Genomic DNA, 19786 nt, shown 5'->3' with positions numbered 1-19786 from the left:
GTCCCCTCACCACGTACAGGAATCCACACCGAGGGGACAAAAAATGGTACCTATATGATAAAAATTAATAAATCTTTGAAGAAATCTGAAAACTGTAAAAGTATAAAATACAAACATTCTAAAAACGAAAGTTGTTAGTGTAAATTCCTAGTTTATACTGTGCTGACAAAATGTGAATGGATATTCATAGCAAGAAAGTAACTCAAATATGTATACACTTTTTAATTATAATGAAGTTGAATAAGAACAAATTACAACTGAGAATTAATTCACAGCTCCCACTTAACACTATTTCACTTTTTTGCTCTATGTAAGTGAGCTCTTTTTCATAAGAAAGAGTATCAAAGAAATCACATAAATTAAAACTTAACTATTTAAATAAATTTGTAAACTCTTTTTCCATGCCATCTAAAAAAATATATAAACTAAGAAGATAAGTTTTTCTTATGTATATGAAATATTTTACTTAAAGCTTATAGCTATACTTGTTTTTAAAACTTCAAGCATGAGTACTGCACTTTTACATCTAGGCTTATACAATAAAAAATAATTTGCCAGTGATGTAGTAAGAAATATTACTCTAATTACAAATTTAGTCAAATAATTTTAATCTTAATGTTTACTCTTTTATAATAATGAAGAGAACATTTTTAATAACATTTATTTTTATTCACTTCTTAAAAAAGATAATATATCTTATAATAATACTTAATACAAAGCAATTAATGTTCACAGATGAAGGAATTTTTCTTATTCTGAAATAATAAGTTTAACCCTTTAATTAGAACGTTAAATTTTTCCACCAAGAATATTACTGAATATTACATACCTTTCTGGATGCAATGTTGCAAGTGTTTTATTCTGGTTATTGGGATGTAGAACTACAGCATCACTAGGATCTTCTCGTCTGATGGAAAAAACGTAAAAACACAATTTGTATATATATATAAAAGGTATCCCAAAAACATATATACACACATTGAATGATTATAACTCACTCAAACTTTCTTTTTTTACAGGTGCAACTAATTTTAAGTAATGGCAGAAGCAAGACAAAGCTTTGAAAAATGAAAATTATCTTAAAGTGCTACTGGAAATACGAGAATGTAGCTGAAGTGCAAAGATAGTTTAGAAGGAATTTTCAAACAGATCCACCAATGCCACTCACCATTACTCACATCAGAGATAAGTTTGAAACAAGTAGAACTGTTTGAGATGTTCATAAAGGGTATTCTGGAAGACCTCGGTTGTCCACCAGTCCCACACGAAAAGCAGAGTTGTTGGAAAGTCTCCACTGATTTCCAAGAAAATCTGTTTAGCAAACAGTCCATGAGACAGGAATCCCAAAATCAAGCATCCAGCGCATGTTGAAGCTCGTTCATTGGAAACTTTATTTTGGCATTAGTCTGTGCCCTCAATGAAGATGATCCTGACCAGAGAGTTGAATTTTGTGAGTGGTACCTGGCAAAATTTGCAGAGGATGCACAGTTTCCAAACAAGATTGTCTGGAGCGATGAGGCCACATTTAAGTTAAGTGACTCAGTTAATCGCCACAATTGCACCAACTGTTATGGTTGAACGCCATGTAAACTTACCAGGGGTTACAGTGTGATGCAGATTGCCAGTGTTGGACATAAGTGGACCATTCTTTTTTGAAAACACAGTCACTAGGGCATTTATCTGAAATTGCTGGAAGAATCTGTCGTGCCATGCATTGGAGAGCAATTTTGAGATGACTTATTTCCAGCAAGATGGAGCACCTCCCCACTACCATCGTAATATGAGAGCCTATCTTTATGAAAATTTTCTGAACAAATGGATTGGGTGAAGAGGTAGCACTGAATTTCCCCCACGTTCACCAGACCTCACACCTCTGGGCTTCTTTTTTATGAGGATAATCAAAGATAAGGTTCATAGCACAAAACTTGCAACAATCAATGAGCTAAGAGCAGCAATTGAAAGAGAATGCACCCAAATACCAAACAAAATGATTTGTGTAGTTGTACCATACATCCACATTATCAGCAGTGCCTGGACCAGAACAGCCATAAGTTCAAACACTTGCAATTACTCAAAAGATTCTACACTTGGATTACAAAACCAAGATATATCTTAATAAACATTGTATTTATAATCATCCAAAGTGTGTACACATTTTTGGGACACCCTGTATATATATATATAACTTAGACTTTGAGAAAAATTGCCTTTGGAAACTATGGTAGTAATTTCTTTCCAGAATTTACTTACCTTAAATCATATTAGTGATTAAAACACAAACACCACAGATAATACCAAACTTCCAACTACACACATCCAACCTCTGTCAGATGCTCTAAATCATTGTATTCTGTGAATAGCTATTTCATCTGTACATCCAAATGTTTATTTTGTCATATAATAATGGAACTATTGCTTATGTGACACTGGAAATATTTTTTTATTATGTGATATGCAACCCCAAACTTCCTTAAATTTTTATCCTGTATACATGTAAATTTGCAACAGTGGTTATGATTTTCCCTCTTCATTGCCATTTCCTATCATGGAGAACTTCATTTTTCTCCATTCTCAGAGTGTAGATATGACATCATGAATATGCAACATGTGGATCTAATGCACTGACACCATCTTTATAAATATAATAGTGTCTAATGTATGTCCATGTAAATATTTTACAGGGTGTGGATGGATCTTCACCAAAATTAGTATGGAGGTTCATCAGGTCTATGCAGAAATATACATAAATTTTCAATTTCAAATTTTGTTTTTATGAGTGTTTTTGAAAGTTTTTTTTACCACTATTTCACCATTTTTATGGACTTTCACCAAATTTAGCATGAAGATTTGTTGGGTCCATAAGGAGACATAAAATTAGTTTCCTATTTTGTATTTTGCTGTTCTTTTGGTGTTTTGGTTTGTTTTTCTTTAATTATATATAAATGAAAGAACTTTTCATGTCCCAAGATAACCTTTCATTTATCATGAATTTACATAACTTCTGTCCAGGGTACAGGTACCCCAGATAGCCATTTGCAACAAATGTGACCAAATCTATGTAAGAGAAAGTAGCTGAATGCTTGCTAAAAGTGCACAAGAACCCTTATATTGATTAAAGATCAATATAAACTCATATCTCAACACTTCAACACAGGTGATCATTCTCTTGACCACTTTAAAGTAACTACCATACATCATGCTCCTTTTCATACCAATGAAAAGAACCATAATAAAAACTATAAAAAATTAAATTGGGTTGCTTAAGTCCTTTGGATATTATAATTTATTTTTAATATCCTTCTTTTACTATCTTAATATGCTTATATTATTTCTTTCTTTGTTATGTAAAGATGTTCTGCTTTTCTAATAATTGTTAACACTGATTTTAATCCCCAGCTTCATTTTACTGTTTTTACCATATTGCTTAATTCTCATAGTTCTACCTTACACTACATGTTTTCATGTATTGTTTCATTTCAAAACATTCATGAAATTGCCATTAACTGAGAGGCTTGTTTCTGGCTTGCTGAAAAAAAAGTGTTTGCATACATTTTGCCAAATAAATAAATTACTACCATAATTTTTAAAGGTGATTTTTCTCTAAAAGTATAATTTCTTTACTTTATCACCTTTGCATTTTTCTGCAGTGTGCACACACACACACATGCATGCATACAATGTATATGTATAAAATAATGTGCATGTACAGATGGGAAAATGAAATACTGAAATATAACTAATGTTGGGATATAGACAAAAAATGCAGATACACAGGTTTTCAAATATAGAAATATATATTCCAAAACTGCAGGGTTGCATAATTAATGTTTTTAGGTAAAGATATTTAGATATAAAGATGGAGGTGTATGGGTAAAAAGCAGATGTTTAGATATGAATGTGATTGTATAAAGGCAGCATAGTTACATAAAAGGCAGGTGTATATAAATATAAGGGTTGAAAACAATTGACATTAAACATTCTGATAAATAGCCACACGAAACAGATGTGACAGAAAACCACTTGACCAAAAGGGCAACCTTAAGCTACCAAGACACCATCCAAATTATCAAAACAATAATAAAGGTAACCTTTTAAAAACATTTTGAATAATTTGAATCAATAGCACACACCTTACGATCACAAAAATACTTTCAGTAGCTTATGACTCCAACAACAACAACAAACAAAAGTGTGTTTAGCCTTCTAAAGTTTCAATCTTCTGTGTCTAAAACATTCAACTTCCCATTTACAACCTTTTCATCCAACCAGTAAAAAAGTATTTAATTACAGACTGGTTTGAGAACTTTACTGGACTGCAACTGCCCATTAAAACAGAAAATATCACAAACTGGAATCAATATAGAATTTTGGACAGCTCACCAGGGGGAAAGACAAAAAAAAATCAAAGATGCTGTCTTTATGATAAAACTACACCATTTAAATGTAACAACAGTTTATACATAAGCAACTTGCAGACAACCACATTCAAACTTTATACTGTAGAGTTCCAAATAATTGTACATGTACAATTATTTATTTTCAGGTGCTTTTCCCATCTGTATAATACTTACTTGGGACTGTACAATTGTTAAATTTTGGCCAAGGAGGCAGGAAAATTTGCCAGTATTGTTTGCTTGAGAGAAATTTTGGCTACTTCGCTTCACAAGCGAATCTGCAAACGAGTAAGGCTCGCATTAGTCATCAACAGTCAATCAAGTGGAGGCTGTCTAATTATAACACTTTTGTTATCTGTTGAAAGCCATGTTGTAAAGTAGCATATAGATTTTGGCATATTCAAAACTTAATATAGAAGTATTTCCATTGAATGTAAAGGAAATTGGCAGGTTACTAGTCCATAAGTAGCCAGTTCACTTAGGTGGTTGATAAAATTAACATTTCAGCATGTTTATTTTATTATCAACAAAGATTCAAATTTAACCAAAAATGCTCCAAATAAACTTGTTTAAAGACAATTGTCACTTCCATTTCCTTTTGTACTTTATATAAATAAAAGTGATAACATCAGTACTGCCACCACCATTATCACATGAAGAACATAAAAATAAAGCACACAAGCACAGAGGAAAATACCTCCATTTTCCACCATGTACTATTATTTAGAACTGTATAGTAGATATGATGACATCACAGACTTACTAACTACAGCAGCCAATCATGACACCTGCTCAAGTTCTCAACTTGAAATGTTTTTTGCTCCAAAGCTCTCAATTTGGCAGATGATTTCTAGGTTTTATTGGCAATCACATTATTAATTTGCTTCCTTTTCCCCCCAACAAAATTAATATTCTCCTCAAACAAAAAGTAAGGTCTGTTTTATTTTGATACCCTTGTACAGTGGTTTCCAAACAGTGCAGCACAAGATAATAGCATGAAGATTCAAAGACAATCAAAGATTTAGATATTTTCTAAAACTTCATGTGCCAAAAATGAATATGAATTTTTTATTTGCAGATCATGGATAGATATTTTTCCAAAGTGAGAGCAAGAGCATTAAGTGAGGATGAAGACAATCCAAGTTCATGTTGTGATCCAGAATCGTCGTCTTCAAAACCATCCTAGCAGGTTGAACAGAGTGCTGAAGAAGATTCATCGAATTCGACACCAGTAGTAGGCCCAAGGAAATCTCCAAAAAAGAAAGTTTGTCAACAATATATGGATTGCTGTCTGAGTCTTGGTACATGGACTGGAGATAAAAATGCACCTCAGCCTCTGGGTTTGAAAGGTGGTGAGAAGCTTTACAATGCCAATATAGTCCCAAGCAAGATGAAAAGACATCTGTTGTCAAAACATGGAAATCTGGCAAACAAGGATGTTCAATATTTTGAAAGACTTTTACAACAGCAGAAATTCCAATGATCATATTTTGAAAATATGATGGCATATGGGTGTTTAAGATTGTAAAGGGAATTGATAGCGATGCATAATCTTTGCCATATTTAACAGGGAAAATAGTATGACTAGGGGTAACAAGTATAAATTTTGGCAGGATAGGAGTCATCTCCAGCTGAAACAGTTATTTTTTTAACAGAGTGACTGGCCTTTGAAATGGGTTGCCTTTGGATGTTGTGGAGGTAGTAAAATTAAATGAGTTTAACAGAAATTTTGATAATATATGAATGATAAGACTGGCTTTAAGGTATTTTTTTTTATTATTAATAGTTTTAGTTTAGTTTAGAGGATGGAAAGCCAAGATGGACTTATAGATCAAATGCTGTTCAAAATATTATATTATTCTGGTCCATTCACTTAAAAGTGTGTTGCTATCTGTGAATAACAAAATTGTTTTAAAAAAAATAGCTCTCTTGAGAATCTCAGTATTCTAACCAAATGAAAAAATGCTACTGTTATAAATGCATCATAATCCTTAACATAAATAATGACATCCCAGAACAAGTACTTAAAAGCCCAAAATAATCAAACCTTTGTCAATCAGAAAAATTCTCACATATTAATACTTTTAATTTTTCACTAATCAGACATTTTCTTCACTTCTTAACTCAACCACTTATTCCACAGTAATTTAAGTCACTAATTAATCTTTCATCTGAACCTTATCTAAATATTTCTGAAAGTCAAGATACACAGCATTCTCAAATGTCCTCATCCCACTATCAGAAGCTCAACCATAAAACTTCAAAAACATTAACAAGACATAAGTTTGCTGCAAAACTGGATAATATTTAAGCTTTAGTACAGCAATTTTAAAGCTATCTTTCAGAAAAGCTAGAATACTAATGAACAAGCAAGGTGGTAGAATAAGACATGTAAAGCTTAAAATAAACTTAGCACTGTAATTACTCTGAAATAAAAATAATGAGTACTTATCATAACTTCTTGTCAAATTATCAGCTACAAAGGAGTTTGAAACATTTGATTATATTTTTAGGTTTGCAAAATTCAGAAAAAGTCACAATGATACAGTATTAATAAAGGGGAAGCTTTATACCTTATTTAACTTCAATATTACATAACATAAGCACTTGAGATCTGTAAACCTACAAATCCAATCTTAAAAAATTGTTTGCCTGCCCTCTACCAATCATTACCATCTCCCCAAAAAGTTAAGCATAAAGACAGGAAATGTTAATTTATTTTACTAAATCTAATTAAAAAAAAATAAATTAAGTTTTAAAAGCTTAATATCACTAGCATTTCTTTCTTTTCATGGGTCTCATAGAAATATCACAATTAAACTTATCCTGTGGGAAATGCAATAAATGTATAATAATTTTTTTATTGCAGTCATGTTATTTTCAGACATAATATTTTAACTTAGTTCAATATTGTTACAAATTTCATTATCTTAAAATTTCTCAAATTAAATTAGCTTCTACAAATAAAATGTAGAAAAGTCAAAATATCCGAAAGGATACTTAGAGTCATAGAACATGCTATAATTATTTCTTTAATCATGTTATTTGATTGTGAAAAAATCTTTTTAGTATATAGCAGCAACCTCTGTGGACAAAATATAAACATCTGTGATTTTGTTTTGATCCCATTGGTGTAAAACGAAATGAATTTTTTCTATGCATTTCAATGAGATAATACTCCTTGAATAGTAATTCTAATATTAGCTTTTGGTCACTGATCTTACCAATTCTTCTTTAACAAAAATTCATTTTTAATTCACATTACTAGGGGAAAATGTCCAATCCATTGCAAAGGAATTATTTAATGTATTTTATTTACTTGTGAAATAGTCTGCATGTAACAGACACACATCATTAATAAAATTGTTGATTATTTCTAGATTTTAAGGTACTCAATTAATGGAATAATGATAAAAAATTCCTTGATATTACTCACACCAATTAAAAATATATAATTGCAGTTTTTATTAGAATTTAATTTATAATTTGTAATACATCATTGTAAGAAGAAGAATCCTTCACCATTCCTCAAAACTTCAGATATTTTAAATTTTTAGGGATTTTGACATTATTTCCATAAATGAACTACTATTTTATGAATCCATATCAATAAGTTTGGTATTAAACTGTATATTATAATTTAAATGTTAGTATTATACATTACTTAGTTTCTTAATTTAGAAGTACATATTAAAAACATATCTAAGTGTAACTTTTTGTGTGTCACATGGTATGTTGAATGCAGCACTGATTCAAATTAGAAGTTTGGGATGTCCAAATATAAAGTCTATAGTTTCTTAGGAATCAGGAACTCACAGGAACCGATACTGAAAAGCTACAATAAGAAGTAAGAAATTCTTAGTTTTTCTACTTGCTGAGATATTACTACATTTACTAAATCAAACATAATGGCCTCACTCACCTCTTTCCATTTTTAGAAATGCTTACCTACACCTACTTCTGTCAATGAGATATGAATAACAATTTGAAAGCTAACAATTCCCCTACTGGCTTTTTAAGCCTCTTTGTAGTATTTGGGAAGCAAACTTGCTTTTCATGCTAGATTCCAAGCAATAAAGTAAGATTTTAGCAAGGTCAAAATTTCATATTTTTTAGACCCAACTACACCTTAATTACTAAGCTTAATAAATTATAATGGGATTCTATGGTGCTGGTACAATAAGTTATGATTTTTGGTTATTTCAAAATGTAGATATAAAACCAAAATGAAATTTTCATGATGACAAAAAACCCACTTGAAGTAAAATGTATCTCAGGACAGCTGGTATTGATATTAACACTTTTACCAAAATAAAGAAAGCAATGTTTTGAACTTTTCAGATCACCTTCAGGTTTATTTTAGTAAAAGTGTTAATACCCATACCAACCATCCTGAGAAACACAAATTTTGTTTCACATCTTGCATGTGCAAAATTTGATAAGCAACCTACTCCAAATAGCAAACAAAGTTCACAGGTAGAAGAGATAATTGTTTGCTGTACCTTTTCATTTACTGAGCTATGTTTTAAGAAAAATAAGTGTAAGAACTCATTTGTAAATAGTAATAATGTATGCAGACATATAATGTATTATAACTGAAATGTGACTGTATTTACAAAAAATTCCTAATCTACTAAAACACAGCCCAAACAGGTAACTTTGTGAAGACCAGTTTTATATTATTGGATATGGTAACACAAGTGCACGTGCACCACATCATTGCAACTTTAATAATGTTAGCCAGGCACTACTGAAATATCATTATACGAAAAACAATAACTATATATAAATACATAATGTTATGAGATTTAAGCTACTTAAACTGAACGTTTGAGTTACAAACTAGTTATTCTAGAATGAAAAAAGCATAATTTATATTGATTTTAATTTTTTGTGGTGGTTACAAGATTGATCAAAACAACTGAACCAGTACACAGATTCAATTGTAAAACTTTTTTATAAATATCTGGAAGTGATAAAGATTTTGCATGTGAAATGTGAAAATTAAACTTAAAATCAAAATTACATGTTAGATAGTCAATATTCAGAAAGAAAATTATTATTTAAAAAATATTAAAACTTTGTAACATTTACTGATAATTCCATAAATTTTGTGAAGATATGTTTACTAATTTTGAAGTTATAACATGAAAACTATAAAAAGCACAAAATGGTTACAAGATCGGTCTTTGGGACTGAGCCCATACTGAGAGTTAATAGAATCAAGACATTTTAAAAGCTTAAATACAACATAAACTTGTAGAATGTTTAATCATATGATGTGATATATACTGTTAATTGTAACTTAAGCTTATTATGAATTAATAGGTGGATGTGAAAATCCACATTCAATTTGTTTTTTTCTGTAGTTTTCATTTCTTTTAATTGGCAAAGGCCTTTGTCGACTTACTGGTTCACACAGGAAGTCTACATATTTGTTTAGGTGATTAATTAACAAACAAAAAACTGATTAAAATTAACAGCAAGCACTTTTTTTTTTAAAAGTATGTTATAGGTAAGTGAAAATTAAAGTGAGGACTGGGCAATAAACAGATGCTGAAAACAAAGTGTTTGATAAGGACTGTGAGATGGGTGAACTTTTAAATGTTTCTTTCTTATTGTTTTTATAAGAATGAATGTTAGCAATATTTCACATCCTGCACTTTTTTACAAATATTGAAACCACCCTGAATCATGTATATATCTTGGTGACAAGTAAAAAAGATTGAAACATTATAATACAGTATCAAGATTAAACAATGTTTTTTAAGTATTTTAAAGGTAGTCAAACATCAGACATGTGAGACATGTCAAAAGACAATCAACTGGTGCTTGAGGACTGTTGAGTTTCTAATGTTATTCCTGTTTTAAAAGGGACAATCAACTGGTGCTTGAGGACTGTTGAGTTTCTAATGTTACTCCTGTTTTAAAAGTTTCCATGGATACTGAAGCCTGTCAGTCTTTCACAGAAGGAAAATTTCTGGAAAGTTTGATAAAAAAACAAAATCATTTAAAAATATAATTAGAGTCAATAAAAAGAAATGCTGTTACTTATTTGGAATAATAGAAAGGGTATTGATTTGGCATGCTTATAGCTTCTCATAAACTTTGTGATAGTGTCACACTGAAAAATATCCAAGAAAATCACATCAGCAATGGTTGAAGAAAGGCTGGTTAACTACACTGTAGAGTACCTGTAGCAGAGAAAATGAAAAGCTGTTATTAATGACATGATCCTACACTGGTTAAAATCAAAAAATGGGTGGATTAAAGTTTTTCTTTTCTTTTCTTAGTGTTGGGTGTCCAGGGATAGCCTTGAAAGACTCAATGAAAATGCATATCATAGAAAATAACACTAAGAGATAAAAGAGAGTGCAAAACATAGTTTTTACATAGAATTAAACTGACTTGCAAACAGCTCCTATAACCATTTGTGGAGGAAGAGTTGTAGGTAAATCTTTCAAAGAATGAACCACCAGGTCAACAACATTGTCTGCTAAAGCCACTTCAAGCTCCTTAGTAAACAGGCTTTTCTCTCCAATCTGTAATTATACAGAACTTGGTAAGAGTTCAAGAGTAACTTACTGCTAAGAATGCACTTTCTGACTTGACACAAGCAATATCTACTACAAACATGAGTAAAAGTGTAATTTGATAAAAGATATATATATAATACATACCATCCAATCAAACACAGTATAAATTTCACTAACCTTAGAAAGAGCTTTTTCCAGAATTTTGTCCCCTGTTGTAGACATTGGTGTAACTGTAATGGTTCTTGCTGGATAGAGAGCTTTCAATTGGTTTACAACAACATTTGTTTGAATGAGAGCCAGCTATAAAACAAATGTTCAAAATAAATATACAACAATTGATATTTAAACATTGAAAAAAGTATTTGTAATTTAACTATCATAAAGTTATCAAGGCATTGTAATACTTTTTAAAATTAATAACAGTTTAATTCACAATAAGTTAAGTAAGCATACTGGTATAAACATTGTAGTTCTAAATATACTTTAAAAAATAATGTAACTTCAGAAAGTTTAATATTTAAATTAATTCAATAGCACAGCAGCTCCATTTCAACCAAAAATTTAGCTTAATACAAGTATGAAATAAATTGTATAACTTTTAAATGTTACTTGTACTTCAAAAAGGTTTAACTGCTAATATCAAGTTCATGTACATAAATTTTTGATAGTGATTCAAGTTCAGTAAATATTTTGCAACTTTTAAATACCTGAAGAAATTAGCAGAATAATAAAATACTCAAACTTTATAGCTTTTCATCAGAACACATGAGCATTGAAAAACTCAACTGTAAATCATGGTCTCTGATCTCAAGAATTATTAAAAATACATTTCTCAGCATGTACATGTAACACTTGCTACTATTCAGAAACATGTTACTTTATTTCTAAGTAAAATAAATATTCTGGCAATACATTAATTACATCAGAGTTAAGTACATATTACTTTTGGGATAAGTTTCAATTAATACAATTTGACAGCACTGTTATGTTATTCTAAAAAAAACTCATTTTTATTACTTAAGAATGATTATAAAATGGAACTTAAAATTGAAATGTTATAGAGAGATGAAGAAATGATATAATCAGGACACATTTACAAGATAAGTATAAGTATGTTGTTGCCTTTGAATATAAAAAAACTGTACAGTAGCTTCTCTAACCCTTAAAAATGACAGTCATCATCAATTGATAATACTAATTACAACATTCCTGTTGTTTAAGGGTTAAAACTTGTCTTATTAGAATATGAAGTGTTATAATTTTATACAAGAATGCAATTGTTCCTCATATTACCAAACATTTCATTCTTCAATAAACTTCTGGGTGAAATACATCTTTAAAATATTTTTACAAATTGTTGTTCCAAAATATTAGTAGAATACCTTTATTTTTTTTTATAAATTTTATTTCTTTGCTATGCACACAAACTATTTCTTGAGAACGTCCATTACTGTTGATTAAAACGAATTGAGTTTTCTATTGACAATAATGGTTTCATTTAGATAAACTTGCTTTCAAGTATCTATATTGTACACTGACCAATTGCAAACTCTGGCACCTACTTTAAAGACCTTATATCCCAAGATTTTTCCTTACAATGGACATAATACATAGCCAATGTGGTTTTGCTCTAAAATAAACAAAACTATCTCAAGAATATTCTTCATGAAAACTGAAACATTACATCTGTGTGTTTTCCTATCCTTCTTGAACACCCTACTACAATATCAGTTCTTCTATCTTGTATAGTGTGAGCTTGTATATATTCTTTGTTATATGGAAAACTTTCACACAGTGTAATATTCATAAGACTTACAAGGTGAAAAAAAGTTAATTTCCTAACTACGGTTGCTCATCTAATCTTTTATACTTACAATCTTCTTTTAAAGGTATCCAATTTAACTCAAAAGTAAAACATATTAATTTTGTACGGACTCTTTTAAAACACTTAACACTGATACTTTTTAACGAAAAGTACACAAATATGATAAAAACTATTACAATGCTAAGTGAGCTAAAATAATGACTAGTGTGGAAAACATTCCAAAGTACAAACAAATGTTACTTTAAACTTGTGAAATACTACTATATATTATACTCACGTCAGAATAACTTTATTGTTATAATTATTTATGTAAATTTTAAGAAGTATCTTTGTATTCTTAAAAATTACTTACCTGACTATTCCTTGAGCCGATTCTTATCATTTCAGAATTTTTGCCAGTATCACAACCAACATTCATGTTTAAAAATTGTAATACAATAACAATATAATGTAATTTAAAATAGACGTACACGTAAAAATATTTAATTATGTGTAAACTTTAGGCAAAAAATTGTATTAATTTATGAATCACTAGGAGTAATATTAATAACAACTTAAACTGTTGTCAATATCCAAATAAAAAACAGATACTATTCCCAGAAGTAAAATGTTTGTCCCACAATATATATTTTGTTGTTTCTTTACATAAGAATTTAACAAACAACAGCTTGCATTTGTAATACACCAATTACTACATAAACTAACTTATGGTGTGATTGCCTCTGAACGTGGCACTTCTTGATTTACCGCTATTTTACGCCATCTCTTATCAATATCGTACAGTAACCCTGTAAAATAAATGCATGAATATTTTTATCTCCAACCCTGTATTTTGAGGGTACAGATACTTGAATGTTTAAATATTTGTAACATAAATTTGTAACATGTATTATATTTTATCAGAGATAAATATATTTGTAAGTGTCTATAATATTACTTACTTTCATTTCCTTCTTATCTTGGATGCTTGCGATAGATTTTTATCGTTTATTTGCGTTGTTCTTCATTTCTATTCAATCTTTAAAATATTATTTAAAATAATAACAGTAGTGGGCAGTTCAAGTTAGTGTGTGTGTTTTCTTATAGCAAAGCCACATCGGGCTAACTTCTTAACCCACCGAGGGAATCGAATCTCTGATTTTAGCATTGTAAGTCCGTAAACATAACGCTGTACTAGCGGGTGGCTAAAAATCTGAGAACCATATATTTGAATTTTGGGAAAACCGTTTACAAGTACGACATTACTTCTTCTTATGCAGCATTTTTTTTTTTTTTTTGCATTTTAACCAATAGACAATGTTATTGTTATAAGACTATAAATTTTTAGGTTGGTGTTTATTTCTGTTTTTAGATTTTTCTCGTAAAACTACATGACTTATCTCCTTATAGATATGTCTAATTTTGATCCTGAAAGTATAAACGGAAGGCAGCTAGCTAACAGCACTCCTGGACGAGTTTCGTCTGAGCGAATAATGGAATTTGGTCGTTATTACTACAGCTAAGGCCCGGCATGGCCAAGCGTGTTAAGGCGTGCGACTCGTAATCCGAGGGTCGCGGGTACGTATCCCCGTCGCGCCAAACATGCTCGCCCGTGAGTGCGTTATAATATGACGTTGGTATATAATATAACTATCCGTTGGTAAAAGAGTAGCCCTATAGCTGGCGGTGGGTGGTGATGACTAGCTGCCTTCCCTCTAGTCTTACACTGCTAAATTAGGGACGGCTAGCACAGATAGCCCTCGAGTAGCTTTGTGCGAAATGCCAAAATAAAACAAAAGAAATTACTACAGCTGCAAAACAAAAGCGCGTTTTCACAGCATACGGATGAATCTTGAGCCCTTGTATTCATTCTGCTCGCACGCTGATCACCAAGCCACGCTTGATCCATTTTCTTATGAATTATCGCCTGCCATCAGGTTATATCCATGAATATTAAAAATAAGTACTAATCTATTTGTCCTTACTTTGAAATATAAAAAGGTGGTGGTTCTTTCTGATGCAGCACTTACGAATTGAAACAGTGCTTGTCATTGACCCGTTTGTAGTTACTGATTATTGTAACTGTCCAACTCTTTTTCAAGGCTAGATGTGTAAGATATATGTAATATGTAAGCACACTAGGTGTTTACTGAAAATCTATTTCGTATAAGCTTTTTAGTTTTTCTTACACACGTCGTGTGTACGTATTTTTGACATGGAATGTCGCGACAAATTTTCTGTAAAGTGTAACATATTATGTAAAAGTGGACATTAATCTTATAATATCCCCTTTGTGTGTGGGGATATAACCATCTGGAACAAATTCTTAGCAGATTTTACTGATTCACCTTCGGCATGATGAGTCGGGGGAGGGAGTGATTTGATCCCCAGTTTGGAGAAAACCATACGCTCTCGGAAATAGATTGAAGAAAAAGAGAAAAAGAAAAGGGTGGAAGAAGAGGAAAGAAAAGAAAAAAACTATAGGAAAAAGAAAATATGGAAGGAATGTGGAGGAAATATGGATCGGATAAAGATACAGAAAAATCACCGTAAGAACATCAAGATTAAGATTTGACTTTTGTTTTTCCTTCACTCATTGCCTTACCATCGGAGCGCGAGAGCATGCATGTTAGTAAACAATTGAACAGTGAATTAATCGAGATGATTTAATGACCAATATAATTCTGAATCAATTTTTTTCTATTACGTCTCGTTAAGATTGAATAATTAATATATATATAATAATTTTTTTTGTTTTCCATACTTAATAAATGTAAGATAAATTTATAAAAAATATATACACAGAAAAAATTTTCTGTTTCAATAATTAATATTTGTTTTGTGATAAAGTTTTTAAAAGCATTTTTTAATTTTTGTAGTTTAATTGGATAATAAAAATATTTTTCTTAATTGTATTATTAAATGTTTATTTTGATCTAAAATGTATTTATATTTTGTGTAGCTCACTGCCAGCTCTTGGGCTATTCCTTTACCAACGAATAGTGGGATTGACCGTCACGTTATAATACTCCCACGGTTGAAAGGCAAGTATGCTTATTGTGATGGGGATTCGAGCCCGCGACTCTCAGATTACAAGTCAAGCACCCTAACCACCTGGCCATGCTAGGCCTTCCACTTAGTATGAATGAAAATTTTCAGGTTTTAGGTTTATTACTCTTGGAGTTACAGTAGTCACAGTAAAAAGGTGTGCATACACGTAGTTAAATAATAGTACCCAGGTTCACACCCTAAGGGTTCACTTAATGTATGTGCAAAATTTCAGGTTTCTAAGTTTTTCCTTGTAGCTCTATGGCGGTCACATACATATACATACAGACCCCCAAGGGCTTGATAATTTATTATTATAGATGATTTCTACAATAATTAATGTAGAATTTTATGACTACAGATTAAACTTAAATGGTGGTTTTATAGTCATGTGAAACGTAGGTAAATCATGTTTTCTGCTTGTTAAGGATTAAGGGTTTTTACTTTTTTCGTTTATTTAATTTATTTGCACTTAATTTATATATATGTGGTCCAGAAAGTTGTTAAGATACTCTTGTTTTAGTTGCTTTGCTTCTTTGTTCTCTATGGTAGATAATATACATTCTCCTTAAGAAGATGTTGCAGTGAAATGTATATCTAGATCGAGAACATAAGCAACTTTAATACCCTTTGCTGGCTGAATTGACAATGTCTGAATTGTACAACCGAACAATATTGTAAGAATATAAAGGTCACTAGATGATGCTATTGACTAGACAAAGATACTGAGTTTATCTGTTGAATTTAGATGCGCTTCCTCTGTTCAGCTTTTCTTGATTTTCATCTTGACTATTTCAGTAGAGATTTTTGTTGGAGATGGACAGCTGATGAACTCTTCACTGCTCCAGTAGAAGTGATTCTCCATTTGTCTGCGCATTGGCTAAGACTACTTTATGCTGTTACCACATCTTGCTTCTACAGCTATAACTTGTTATTGATTCTCCTACACTTCCTTTGACATAAGCTGGAATCGAATTTGTTTCCTCTGGTTTTGTCTCTCATCTTATGACTTGATAAACTACAGTTAAAGCAGGAACTGCACCTTGACATCTTTAGATAAACAGCTCCTGATGCATAGTTAGAACAGAAATGGCACCTAGGCCTAGGAAGCTCATTTGTGCTACAGTGAGCTATGAAAGCCACATCATAATATCTTGCAGCAGTGAAGCTGGTGGAGCCATAGGCTGATGTTTAAATAAATTCCATAATAAATATTTCTTAGTTTAACTCAGTTGGTATAACAATTGCTTGATATCAGAGAAGTTCCAAGCCCTATCATGCTTATAAGAAATAGGAAAATCGGATTGCTCACAGTACTTTGTCCCATTGCAAGGATCATAACCCTATGATAAGACCCCAGGGTTGATCTTGTATGTCAGAGGGAAAGAGTGTGACATTTTGTGTTATTGAAAAATAGCTTACTGGCAAGTGTTATTGAATTAACCCTTTAGCTTAATTAAACATTTGCTTGTAATTCAAACAGTATTAGGATTAACTCTTCTTATGGGAAACGCAAAATTAGAATTGTCATAAAAAGTATTAAAATATAGCTTAATAACATATTCTTGATATTCAAGTGCAAGAATGCCAAACAAAAAAGCATTAAGATCCACAAAATAAGTAGCAAAATCGGGAAATGCTTTATGAAAGAAAATAAATGTAAACAGCAAGGGAAAATACTTGAACACGAATGTCGAAATGAGATTAAATGTCTTTACATTGGGTTTTCCCTTAAGCTTCTGACCAGCTTCTTTGTGAACTAGTATAACTTTTGATTGTTGGAACGCAGAGTGACATCTACACAAGGCAAAGACTGAATAACAAATATTGATATATCTTGAATGTTCATAAAAACAATGTTTTATTTGTTTAATTTTACATAAAGCTAATCGAGAGTTATCCATACTAACCGCCTTAGTTTACAAGTGCTCGACTAGAGGAAAAGCAACTAGTTAATGCCACTCACCGCCAACTCATGGACTATTCTAATTGGCTAAATGGGTTTACGTCGCACCAAAACACCCCACGGCAGAAAGGGCGAACATGTTCAACGATTAGGTGTACGTAGAGTGAGTGCCCTAACCACTATACAGTGCCATAAAAGTAGTCCCAGAACACCCAGAAAGTGTATGATGATATAATAATAAGAAATTTCGCGGAATTTGAAGAAACAAGAGTGCTTTTGAAAACTAGATTTTAATGTTTTAATTAAATATGTTAGCTATAGAGTACACCATTTAAGATTAAGGAAGTCCCAGAATACCTCGAATATTAAGAAATATTAGTGACTGAGAGACTGTGTAAAATGTCTAGAAACACAACAACATTATAAATGCGAGAATTAGTAAGGCATTCAGTCAATTTTCACTTAACAAAGAACTAGTCCTTCTGTAAAGTATTTGAATCACTATTAGTTATCGTGTATATTCAATTATTTGATCGATTTGTACAAGTAATTTTATCTGTTCGTTAGTCGCAATACAATTAGAGAGTAAATCTGTTAAACTCAGCTGTAGAAACGCTACTAGAGAATTGAGACCCGTCGGACAGAAGTCTACAGCCAATGTGAAGAAAGAAAGAAACCAGTTTCTTATATATAGTTCACTGAACATGACTTTTCCTTATTTTCACCAAATTAAATAACCTGCCCGAAAAATAATGCAGCAACACATTATAAATACAATAATCAGTTTATGAAGATTTAAAGAGAACTCAGTTATTAGTGACCTAATGAATTCAGTGCTAAAAAATAGTTCATTGAGTTTTATCACATTTATTCAGTTGCTTTAATGATTAGCAAGGAAATACTGTAATTAAGACTGTTTGTGAGTTAGGCGTATTTGCCATTAATCGAGAAAACTTCTGTCAAAAGGTATTAGTGTGTATATGCACAGTTGTATGTGTTGGATTGTTTGTTTGTTTTTGAAATTTCGCGCAAAACTACACCAGGGCTATCTGCACTAGCCGTCCCTAAGTTAGCAGTGTAAGACTAGAGGGAAGGCACCTTGTCAGCACCATCCACCGTCAACTCTTGAACTACTCTTTTGCCAACGTATAGTGGGATTGACCGTCATATTATAATGCTGCCACGGTTGAAAGGGCAAGTATGTTTGGTATGACGAGGATTCGAACAGGCGATTCTCAGATTACGAGGGCCCGGCATGGTCAGATGGTAGAGACGTTCGATTCGTAATCAGCAGGTCGCTAGCTCGAATCTCCGCCATACCAAAAGGTCGCTCTTTCAGCCATGTGGGCGTTATAAATGAGGTCAAAAGTTGACGGTGGGTGGTGATGACTAGCTGCCTTCCTTCTAAATTAGGGTCGGCTAGCGCAGTTAGCCCTCGTGTAGCTTTGCGCGAAATTCAAAAACCAAACCAGATTATGAGTCGAGCGACTTAACCACTCGGCCATGCCGGGCCAGTATTTGTTGGGAAGTTTTGTATTTGAATTGCTGTAATAAACTTCAGAAAAAAATTAATTTTTTATTGCCGTGTACACTGAAATTTTGCATTATTTGTCCCAAATAATAAAGAAAAACCCACCCAATGCAAAAGACATTACATTAAGTTCAGTGTTACAAATGCTACATATGTAATTTAACGTTATGGCTACGTTTCATACCTATTTTCCAATCAGAAAGTAAAATTGTTAGATATTGTCAGATTGCTTTCTATGAATTTGTATAAACGAGGAGCAGAATTACATAATATTTTCTTCAGAAGTTAATAGTCCTTTAATTCTAGTTACCTTACGCTTAAAACTAAATTGTTCTTCGCGAATTTGTCTGTTGTCATTTCTTATAAGTTTCTTTGCAAAAAATGATGTGTTAAATCTGACTGTTTTCTGTCTTGAACGAATAGACGTGTGCTTGAGCTTAATCAAGTAGATTTTTATTATTACAATGTTGCTTATTTGTTCCATTTGTTGGTTGAATTTCGTGCAAAGCTACTCGAATGCAATTTATGCTAGAAGCAAGGCCGGATTAAAGGTTTTATTGGCTCCAG

The 19786-nt window shown here is 31.6% G+C and overlaps 1 protein-coding gene across 1 annotated transcript in view; it reads right to left on the bottom strand.

The window, feature by feature from the left end:
- Hmbs (porphobilinogen deaminase-like protein l(3)02640) overlaps positions 1 to 13507 on the bottom strand; it is a 35469-nt gene extending 21962 nt beyond the window's left edge. The window contains exons 1-4 of the mRNA XM_076459805.1: positions 13108 to 13507; positions 11108 to 11230; positions 10803 to 10936; positions 830 to 907 (exon numbers count right to left, since the gene is read on the bottom strand). Of these exons, the coding sequence (XP_076315920.1) occupies positions 830 to 907; positions 10803 to 10936; positions 11108 to 11230; positions 13108 to 13173 (401 nt within the window). The 5' untranslated portion in view covers positions 13174 to 13507. The remainder of the gene's footprint in view (positions 1 to 829; positions 908 to 10802; positions 10937 to 11107; positions 11231 to 13107) is intronic.
- Between the last annotated feature and the right edge of the window lie 6279 nt (positions 13508 to 19786).

This window comes from Tachypleus tridentatus, chromosome 10 (genome assembly GCF_004210375.1).
Source record: "Tachypleus tridentatus isolate NWPU-2018 chromosome 10, ASM421037v1, whole genome shotgun sequence".
Taxonomy (NCBI): Eukaryota; Metazoa; Arthropoda; class Merostomata; order Xiphosura; family Limulidae; genus Tachypleus; species Tachypleus tridentatus.
Note: the sequence above shows the minus strand (reverse complement) of the source record. Positions and strands in the feature narration are given on the sequence as shown.